This window comes from Misgurnus anguillicaudatus, chromosome 12 (genome assembly GCF_027580225.2).
Source record: "Misgurnus anguillicaudatus chromosome 12, ASM2758022v2, whole genome shotgun sequence".
In the NCBI taxonomy this organism is placed as follows: Eukaryota; Metazoa; Chordata; class Actinopteri; order Cypriniformes; family Cobitidae; genus Misgurnus; species Misgurnus anguillicaudatus.
In genome coordinates, this window is record NC_073348.2 from 38,350,823 (window position 1) to 38,362,149 (window position 11,327).

Below are 11,327 nucleotides of genomic sequence, written 5' to 3' on the forward strand. Positions count from 1 at the left end.
GTATGATCATGATGCCTGCTGCCTTACTTAGAGTAGAAATGTACAAGTGTTTTTTTATATCTACAATCATCAAACCAAAGGTCATACTCAGCATCACCCAGACCACAGGTGCTACTGTAACCACACGGTAACAGCACGACGGTCAACCACTGGCTGAAGATTTTAAAACCACTGCAGCTGAGTTCAGCTGTATTTAAGTTTAAGAGCGTGCGAGTCGAGCGTGTGCTCTACAGGGGAACTGTGTGCTGCACGATCTACAGATATGAAGAGACAGACGCGCACAGCCGAAAGGCCTGAATCTCTCCAGCGTACCCTGCGGAGGAAGCCTGCTGTCTGCCATGCGTGAGTCATACGGGAAAAGGACAGCTGGGAAACAGGACACAAGCCTGTACTCTTCTCTCATTGGCGGGTTGACATCACAGCATTTTACATTTACATGCATTTGGCAGACACTTTTATCCAAAGCGACTTACAGTGCATTACAAGGGATACATTTTTTATCAGTATCGTGTTCCCTGGGTTCGAACCCATGACCTTTAGCGTTGCTGCCGCTGCTTGTTTTAAGAACAAGATGTTCTAAAATGGAAAAAAAATGTAGGATGGGACTTGATTTTATTCATCAGGAGTTGATTGTGTAACGTGGTGCCTATTTGTGCTTGAAGAGAAGAGATCGACAAATTAGAAAGCTTGGTGATGTCATCTGAAAAGAAGAATAGTAAATACCATCCCTGCATATTTGGTTTTAAGAGAATTTAACATTTAGTAGTCGATTCACTATTTTAAAAGTTATTTATCACCTTAACTGAACCACACCCCAGACACACCAATGCATCCACACATACACACAGCGCTTGTGAAGTTGTCACATCAAATGGTGTGAAGCTACGAGAATGCTGACAACTAAACACCAGAAGAAAAAAACGCCTCTGCAGCAAAGAGCAGAGAGAGAAATGTTGGCAAATTTAACCGACTGATGCCAAACTCATCACCCAAGTACAGTAATGAATCAAAAGTGTGCATAACAACACATCTGAAATTCATGGGTCTGAATATATTTATTGAAAATTCAAGGGTCACAATCTACAATTACTTATATCGTCAGTCAAGGTGTCTCAATCCAAAAACATCATAATTCAGAAGACCACTCTTTTTGTCTTAAAGGAATATTCCACTTTCAGAAATAAATCTTATAATTTACTCACCCACATTATCTGAGATATTTATGTCTTTCTTTGTTCAGTCGAGAACAAATTAAATTTTTTGAGGAAAACATTCCAGGATTTTTCTTAATATAATAGACTTTATTGGACTGAAACAGTTCACAGTTTCAAAGCAGTTTAAAACTGCAGTTTTAACACTGCATAAAATGATTTAAGAAAAAAAAATCCTATTATTTTTGTCTTGTTTTCAATAAAATTATCAAAAAATTCTTAAATTAAGATGCTTTTTCTTGATGAGCAAACGACCCAAGAAAATAAGTCTAGTTTTTAGACCAAAAATATCACATTTAAGTGATTTTGTGCATAAAACAAGCAAAAAATCTGCAAAAAACCCACTAAATTTAAGAAAAATTGGCAGATTTTTTTGCTTGTTTTATGCACAAAATCACTTAAATTTGACATTTTTGGTCTAAAAACTAGACTTATTCTTTTGAGTCGTTTTGCTCATCAGGAAAAAGCATCTAAATTTAAGAATTTTTAGATATTTTTACTGAAAACAAGACCAAAATACTAAGAATTTTTTTTCTTGAAAATAATTTTTTGCAGTGAATGCAGCTTAAAAGAGCTCTAACACTGCAAAAAATTCCTTTCCTTCGTAGTATTTTTTGCCTTGTTTTCGGTAAAAATATCAAAAATTCTTAAATGAAGATGTATTTTCTTGGTGAGCAAAATGACTTAAAAAAAATAAGTCTAGGTTTTAGACAAAAAAAATAAACAATTTAAGTGAATTTGTGCTTTAAACAAGCTAAATTATCTGCCATGGGGTGAGAAAATTTTGCTTAAATTAGGTGTTTAAGAAAAAAGAAAACTTATTTTTAGATTTTTTCCTCACCCCATTGGCAGATATTTTTGCTTGTTTTAAGTTTAAATTTACTTAAATTGTATTATTTTTTGTTTATAAACTAGACTTATTTTCTTAAGTTGTTTTGCTCATCAAGAAAAAGCATCTTTATTTCGACTGAAAACAAGACAAAAAACTAAGAAAGAAAGAATTTTTTTGCATTGTAAGGGTCTTATCTAGCAAAAAAAGTACTTTTTAACCACAACTTCTCATCTTGCACTAGCCGTGTGATGCGCCAACGTGACCTTGCGTATTACGTAATCATGTCGAAACGTCACCCATTACGTATGTGAAACTGCCGCTCCAGTGTTTACAAGTATGGAGAAAGAGGAGTGTTCAGTAGTTGTTGTATGTGCAATGATACAAATTAATGTCTTTGTGTCAGTTTATTGTTTAAAATGGTCCGCAAGTCTGCATTTTACATATGTAATGTGTGACCTATCGACTTGATTACCTGATTACTACGTAATATCGCGCGGGTGCATTAAACAGCTAGTGCAAGATGAGAAGTGTTGGTTTAAAAGTAAAAAAAATTTCTTTTCTTTTTTTGAAAATGTTGATCGTTTATGAAAGTGGAGTGTTCCTTTATGCGTTCAAGAATTGCGCAATCGAACACACAGAATTGCAAATTACACTATATTTGACTCATACGCGTACAATGGCGCTTGACGCATGCGCATTGCGACAAATTGCATTATCTTTCCTGGTCTACATTTGTATCAACATGCGCAACCTGAAGATACAAACGGTTACTAAAATCTAGCGGTGCGTATTATTCTGATGATGAAATTTGCGGCACATGCGCTGTACACTCATCCTCACATACGTGTAAAAAAGTGACAAGAGCCTTTAATATTAAACACGTCCGTTTGTATTAGTAACTGTATCTTTAAGACTTATATTTGACTATCATTCATGTTAGTGTAATTCACTGTATTGTTCATCATGGTTCAATGATTTCTCAGTTGTTTGTCCTTATCAGTGTTATGAACAAAATCGTTTGTCTTTTAAAGTGTGTGTACTACTCTAAGTAACGCCACAAAATGCAGACATCAGTAAAACTGGGATTAACCCAATCATTTGAAAGTGACTCGATGCGATCAAACATAACTGCAAACATGGCAAGATAATGGGCCTGTCAGACACAATTACAGCTCAAATAATCACGTTCATCAGTATTTATCTCAGCAGTAAGCCTTTGTAACTGAAAACAATTATGTAGTCAATTGCTTCTAGATGTCTAGTTGCTTCAGACCTGCTTAACACTCAAGAGCGTGGGACCAGAACGCGTCTTAATGTGTGTGTGTGACACTTTGGGTAAATCCAGGTCATCTCCATGCTGCATTGCAGGTGCTCCGATTATGCACATAAGCTATTCACACCAATCCAAACTTCCCAAAAGCAGATCCCATTGCGTAATAAAAGAATTCCCGAACATCTCCATCGGTGGCTAGATATAGTGTCAATCATTCTGCCTTGGCCCCGCCCCCTAACATTTGCTCCATTTTCTACTTTTGCGTTAACACTTTCAATGCCGGCACTGCCTTCAGATGAGATGTTTAAACTGCTTCATTATAAAGCTCACGAGGACGTAAATCTACCATAAACACATTCTCACACGGGCGTGAAAAGACAGCGAGTGTCAGATGTGGTCGCGAGCTGAATCATAGCAAAAGTGCCGATGATGAAGTGACAATCTGAACTTTTTCCATTTGAAGGCACCACAGCTTTATTCTAGGGGGCACTTCTGCACGCATGCTTTAGTGGTGTTAAAGCTCCTTTGCATTGGTGTGGGTGTGTGGTGGAGCGTTTAAATGTTTTGCTTTAACCAAAGCCACTTTCTTGTCCTGTGGATGGAATTTTTATTCAAACTTTTTGTAAAACTCATTGTGTTTGTTTACCAACAAAACAAAGAAATCACAGCCAAGCAATGCAAAAAATATGAAGTGGATATGTTTTAATTAGCTGTATTAAATGCTAGTCTTAGAAAAATAAATACACCATTTTATTCCAAAAGGTTAACATTTCCACCAACATTAAATAGCAATTAGATAGCGGTGGGCCAATAACCAAATAATGTTTGTGACAGTTCAGGGATCAAATGTCAGGGTCCAACCTATCCCTAGTTGATAAAAACATGTGTGGTCTGCAAGATGACACAATAGTATGCAATAAATTTAAATACTAAACAGGCAAGCAATGTGAGGAACGACAAAAAGATATTCAAATTAGTAAATCTAATTTAAGTTTCATTTTGTTTACATTGTTAAAATGACATTGATCATGCATTTTTGATTGTTGGTGGTTTTTCCTTTTGCAAAGAAGTAAAATTTGTCATTTTTATTGTTGATCACCATGTGGCACCATTAACCCTTTAGTATGCCTGTGCAAAAAACAGAGCTTAATTTCTGGTTTTGTACATTGAGTTATATGGAGTATAGGGCTGCACGATAAATCGCATGCGATACCACGCGCATCACGTCAGTAATGCCGGTTCCTTGATTAGTAGTAAATCGCCATCAGCTGTTTTCAGATGGCGCGACATTAACTGCACAGAGCGGTAGTTCCCTGGCAATTTGGGCCATATCGCATACATATCGCAGGCGATACGTCCGCGATGATTGATGCGAGGTTGCCCTGATTGTCGGTGAACTACGGCTCTGTGTAGTTGGAGCTGCTCCATCTGAAAACAGCTGATGGCGATTTACTACTAATCAAGGAACCGGCATTACTGACGAGATGCGCGTGACAAACACATGCGATTTATCGTGCAGCCCTAATGGAGTATATACGGTTTCAGCAGTAACAACATAAACAAGCGGCTTTCGTGGTCCTCGCGTAACTTCCGGTAAACTGCGCGAAGAATAAATAACAACAAAGTCCTTTTAAAGTAGTCCATTTATATAGCAAGCAAAATAAACAACACGTAGATTACATAGGAACCCAAAACATTTGTTATTTTCGACAAGGTATTTGTTTAAGAGTTCAGTTTCAGCAACTAGCCAGACCATTAAACAAACAGAAACCAGAAGTAAAGTTCAGACCAGACGCTTATAGCGTCACGATGAAATGGTCTATATACCATGGAAAAAAAATTGAACGGTATATTGTTGAGTATTTGAAAAATTTCAACAAATTTTCTTAAAATATGTGTAAATAAAAGATTTATTAACAAAAATCATTCCATTTGCTGAAACACAGAGAAAGTTGTGGCCAAATTAAGACTAAAAAAGGCCCAAAATGGCCCCAATAACACATAAGGGTTAAATGTTTAAAAGCTTTTTTTAGCTTGTTTTAAGCTCAAATTCACTTAAATTTTATGTGTTTTGTCTAAAAATGTTATGTTCTTAAGTCATTTTGGTCATCAAGAAAATACATCTTAATTTAATGCTGAATTTACAACAGCCACGGTAGCGCGAGTGATTTCAATGATAAGTCAATTTGAAGATGCGTTGACGCGTGTCTGGAGGTCTCGCGTTGAGGATGAGGCGTTTGGCGCAGAGCGGAAGACGCAATTCCGCCTCATTCGCACGTCTACTTCGCGCAAATTGAGCGCCTGGCGCGGTACGCGCGAATGGTGCTTTTTGTGCATTTTGTGTTTGACGCGAATTGCCGGCTGACGCTCGAGTCGATAAATGTGAACTTTGTTGGAATTTCGCGCCGCGTTAACCAATCAGGAGCCTGCTTGCTGCTGTGGCATCAGCCCCGCCCAGAGTCACTCATTCAACCTGAAGGAATGCTTGATATTGTCCGTAAGCAGTCACCCAGAGCTACACAACACAAGTTCTTATTTCTATAGAGACAGGAATAAAAAGGACCTCGCTTGGAAGAGTGAGGACATCGGGCAAGCTGGTAAGTTGTAATACACATTTCACTTTTGAGCAACGTGACGTTTATCGTCCCGCGCTGTTTATTTTCGCCCTATAGTAATGTTACCAAATACAAACCGGTAACTCTCTCGATAAATGCATGATCAACATCAGTCATCTATTAAACAGACAACCGCATAGCACTTGCCCCTCCCACAAGAAGCGGATTTTGCCTCTGACGCACGTCAAATGCTTGCTTTTTCCGCGCGTCTACTTCGCTCTAGACGCGCGAATGCATTCAAACTGTTCAAGTGGCAAACTAGGCACGGTAGACGCGATTTTGACGCCTGAAACGCGGTTGGTGTAAACGCAGCATAAGAATTTTTAGATATTTGTACTAAAAAACAAGACAAAAATACTAAGTAAGAAAGTCATTTTTTTTAATTATTATACTTTACTTTTTCTCATGTAAACACAATACTTCAATAAAAATAATGCGATTAAGCTCGTAATCGCAGCAAGTATAATCATATTAAAACAGGTGGCATACAACGTTTTAAATTGCAGCCACGTAAACACTTTAATTGCATCTATACCGCACTAACTGAAGTGCGCGTGCGTTTTTGTCACGCACCTTAAGCGCAAATTCGTTTTAAACTTGATATTAGAGAGTTTTCCCTGAACTCTGTCAACATGATTCGCTGTCAGCAGAAACGGCGTGTACATGTAAACGTAGTCATTGACAGATATGTTTTACGTTTTGCAACAGTAAAACATGTCTGTTTACTTTCAGAAATTGTAGTAATGCTTTATTTTCTTAGAAAGGATGCAAAACGCATGTTGGTTATAAAGTTTCAGTAGATTATAATAAAATTTTAATTTATTTTACAAACTTCAAGCATTATGATTTTGCATTATTTTGAGTTTTCTTTAAATACCCCACTATGTGTGTTTTTGAGTGCTTGCATGGCCTTCTGCTCGTCTCTCTGTGTTTGAAACGAGTCTCATGCTCTTGGCATGTTGGCCGCACAGACACGCTGTCTGCAGTGCGTCAAATGCTCAGACTGCCTGTGATGACCTGCAGATCATCTCAGTGCCTCGTGTGTGCCAACACTTCTCAATACACAAACCCACGACTCCCAAAATATCACACAGCACCACAATAAACATGTCAACTACAAGCACTGACATCTATATATTTCCCCAGTCTCATTCATATGACAAAAACACCCTTTCAACGCAACACTTCACCAGCAAAGAAACAAGTAACAAAATCATTTTATAGTCGCTTATTTTGATGTTATACCACGGGTCTGTTGAATGCTGCATTCTGATTGGCTGAGAAATGTTCTATGTTTTCTGTAAACCGCACACCTAACTTGTCAAATGTCTTAAAAATAGGCACCAGAGCAATGTTTGTGGTAACCGTGGTATAAGCGAAATAATTGACTCCGGTCCTTTGAATTATTTGAAAATAATGCACACCTGCGGTGTAACGGCACTCCGCTTCGCGTCGTGCCGCATTACCACCTTGGTGTGCATTATTTTCTTATAATTCAATGGCCCGTCGTCAATTATTCCTTACTTATAGTAGGAGCAAAAATTTTTGCGCATTACAATTTTGGTAAATATCAGCATCAGGAACTATAAAATGGCATCGCAACCAATCGCATTCCCAAAAACATTTTGGGCAAAACTGATTTACCTCTTGCAGAAAGCTTTTTGGTGTTTATGATTTTGGCAGCAAACTCTTGGCCTGTGCACAGCTTGACGCAACGTCGCACGACTGAGAAGGCTCCCCTGAGGAAAGACACAAGAAGAAGAACAGATCAGAAGATAGGCAGATACACACACAGTTACTATGTCACTGTGATCATCTCCGACGTTCTGCTAAAGATCTTGTTTTGTGTTCCTGAGTAAACAACAGTGATCTATATTTACCCAATACATAAAATACAGGATTAGCAATGTTCACCACCACAACAACAAATCTGATCAGAACAGAAAATCCAATGAGCAAGTGTCTGAGGCACAAATATCCACATCCTGCACCTGACAAAACAAAAACAAGACAGCCAGGGAACGAAATCGTTCTTTCGAGTCTCTTTAGGTCTATTTTTAGATTTCACCTGCATTATAAAATCACTTGAGACAGCCACGACAATGATCTGATGTCATGCCATACAGGCTAATTTTAGCGCACCTTGTTGCAGTTACACAATGCACTTGGCATATCTCGATCTGTTACGGCACCCTGAAGACGGGCATCACCAGTGAGCCCCGAATTACATGCCCTTGGAAACACCCATGTGATAATAACATGTGACATAAACAGACATATGCCCCTCTGTGACCTCGGGCAAATCACCTGCGCAACATTCGCTTCATCTGGCATCTTGGGCCGAGGTCTTTGCAAGCGTGATGGAGAGATTATTATTACCTAAAGGGAATATACTTTCCAAAAATCATATGATTGTAAATTGGGTTATACACTTAGCTTTTTGGAACAACCATGACAGTACTGATTGAAGTGTGTAACATGAGTAAAATAATTTTGTATATTATAAAAAATACCACAGCTTGACCATGTTAAACTATATGATATTCATCTGTTTTCCTACCAAGCGAACATCTCAAGTCAGTCGCCTATAATTATTTCAAGATAACACATTAAAGGGATAGTTCACCCAAACATTTTAATTCTGTCATCATTTTCTCATCCTCATGTTGTTCCTAAACCTGTATGAATTTCTTTTTCCAATTAACACAAAAGAAGATATTTTAAGAAATGATGGTAAGCACACAGCCAGCGGCAGCTCGTGACTGCTCGAGGGGTGCAAATTCAAAATAAATGTTCGGAGTGTCATGTGTGTTGCTTGTGTTTTCAATATATGTGTCATTGTGAACCATGTGCATCACATGTTTTGTCAAAATAAGTGCCTGCTGCACATGCGTCAAAACAGTTTATGATAAAATAGACGCACACATTCACAAAATACACAGTAAACTCTGATTACGCATGAAATTATGCGAGTATCTGGCAAACGCGAGCGTCTCTTTTATCACAAACCCTTTATCTGCAGCAGGCACTTATTTTGACAAGACACGTGATGCACATAGGATCACTCAACACGCATAACACATATTTAGAAAATACAAACCACACACATGATGGGCTACATACACGTTGTGATGAACTTCGCACCGAGCACCCTCGAAAAAAGAAAGAAGTCACCGGCTGCCACTGCACACAGCTGATTGTAACCATTGACTTCCATAGTAGGAAAAACAAATACGATGGAATTCAATGAGTACCGTTAACTGTGTGCTTACCATCATTTATCAAAATATCATCTTGATCATTTATCACAATCCTTACATAAATATGGAAGTCAATGGTTGCGGCATAATTTATTAAAATATCTTCTTTTGTGTTGATCAAAATAAAAAAACTCATACAGGTTTAGAATAAATGAGAATTTTAATTTTTGGGTGAACTAACCATTTAACACGAGTGCATAAATGTAATAAATTATAATAAACTACATAAAACATTTCAGGCGTGTTGGTGAGACTGAAATCACGCACTCAGTCCTCCGACGCAAAACCGAAACTGTTCAACGAATAAAGCAGAAGGTCAAGAAAGTTCACAACCATGACCGAGTCAACGCTCGGAGCCAGCGAGACCAGAGACCGGTCTGCTAGTAAACATGTAGATTCATTAGTGCCTGAACCCGTCTCACAGCAGACACTGAGCTGATTTACTGGACTCTCTCTGTCTGGAAGATCTGTGAGATGCTGAGGTGTTCAAGCGGCAAAACACTTACAACACTTTCACTTCTCAACCATCAGACGTCACGCAATACAGTCTTCTGTGGAAAATACAGACATACTAGTACAGTATTCTGGCAAAGTAATGCTTGCAGATGATTATACTACCATTTCCCTGAATGATTATCCAATTGGTATTTATCAATGGTGTTCTTATCATTGGGAGTCAAAGCTTTTTGCCTCACTACAAACCATTAAAACACAAATGAGCATTATCACAAACCAATACACAAACACAAATATCAGCTTCTTCTATACAGCAATAATATAAACATTTGATCCATATTAAGTGGAAAAAATTAAGCAATACAAATAAGAAAGGAAAGGCTAACCCATGTAGACACAATGCTCGACTTAACCACAAACTGAGGAAGTGGTGAAACATGCAGTATGGTTAAGATCTGTCGGGGGGGGAATGTTTATAAAAAACTATATAAATATTTTTCCTCTCTGTGAGTAGGCCTTAAATGAACAGAATATAGACTACACTACTTCAAAATGATCCCAAAACAGGTCGCTTATAACCCTAATGGAGAGGCTAAAAATAACACACCAAACGAGTTATTATTTCTTAAAGGAACAGGTATATTATTTGTGATATGCACGTTTAATAATGGAAGAAAATGGTGTAAAAAGAAACACAATACCGACTAAGGAGGGAGGAGGGGGGCAGAGAGTAAAATTATTTCCTAACGTCAGTCTGCAGGCATGTACACACACACACAGAGAGAGAGAGAGAGAGAGAGAGAGAGAGAGAGAGAGAGAGAGAGAGAGAGAGAGAGAGAGAGAGAGAGAGAGAGACGCCTGACAACTCCAAATGTCACCGGACAGACCAACACACTGAAGTGACCCTTCACCTCTGGCGGGAAAACACGGCACTTCTTGACACTTCTGCGCGATACAATGTATCAAACCATCGGCACGCGTGTTTCCCAAACAGTGAACGGTCTACTGTTTCTCTCAGTAGACATTTGCCTTCTCAAGTAAGCTCCAAATCGATAATAAGAGGTTATAAAATAAATCACTATAATGTTTCTGCACTATGCATTTTGCATTTAATTCACAATTTACCAACAGGACCACTAGATGTTACACGAATACAGTTGAAAGTGTTCAAATGCAACCCCCTCTGATTTACTTACAAATAGTCTGTGCATGGTGCATTTAAATATTCAACATTTTAGCGATATATGCTATTATGTAATATGTGCGCGCTTGCAATAGCAAAGTAAGCAAATCAAACAAAAAAATCATACTTTCCAAGTTCCTCGTAAAGCTGGTACTCGTCGGTAAAGCGCGTACAGGTTGTCGTTGCCATTTCTCAACCTTGTGTGTTTGCCAATATCCGAGCCGTCTTTTATAACTCTTCAACGCTTCTGTGTCGTCAAGCTGCGGGGCACAGGTGGATAAAACTCAAACGTGGATGTGGACTCGAGTACCGGAGAGGTTCATCAACGAGCAGACCCGACCGCCTTCCCAACCTCTCACCAAATGCGCCGTTCAGCTGCAGTCTGCTCGTTTTCCGCTGGAGATGTTTCCTCTGACCGCCAGAGGGCGCCAACGAGTATTGGGTTGCATCCATGCATTTGGCAGATGTTTTATCCAAAATTATTTACAGTGTGTATC

At 38.5% G+C, this 11,327-nt stretch overlaps 1 protein-coding gene across 34 annotated transcripts in view; it reads right to left on the reverse strand.

Annotated features, from left to right (window-relative positions):
• camk2b2 (calcium/calmodulin-dependent protein kinase (CaM kinase) II beta 2) overlaps positions 1–11,227 on the reverse strand; it is a 63,953-nt gene extending 52,726 nt beyond the window's left edge. For 9 of the 34 annotated variants that reach the window (XM_055207571.2, XM_055207570.2, XM_055207572.2 and 6 more), the window contains exons 1-2: positions 10,958–11,225; positions 7,576–7,670 (exon numbers count right to left, since the gene is read on the reverse strand). In XM_055207571.2, the coding sequence (XP_055063546.2) occupies positions 7,576–7,670; positions 10,958–11,019 (157 nt within the window). In that variant the 5' untranslated portion in view covers positions 11,020–11,225. Of the gene's footprint in view, positions 1–7,575; positions 7,671–10,957 lie in introns of all 34 variants that reach the window. The other 25 variants (XM_055207595.2, XM_055207593.2, XM_055207594.2 and 22 more) reach the window with 6 other exon arrangements.
• Positions 11,228–11,327: the final 100 nt, after the last annotated feature.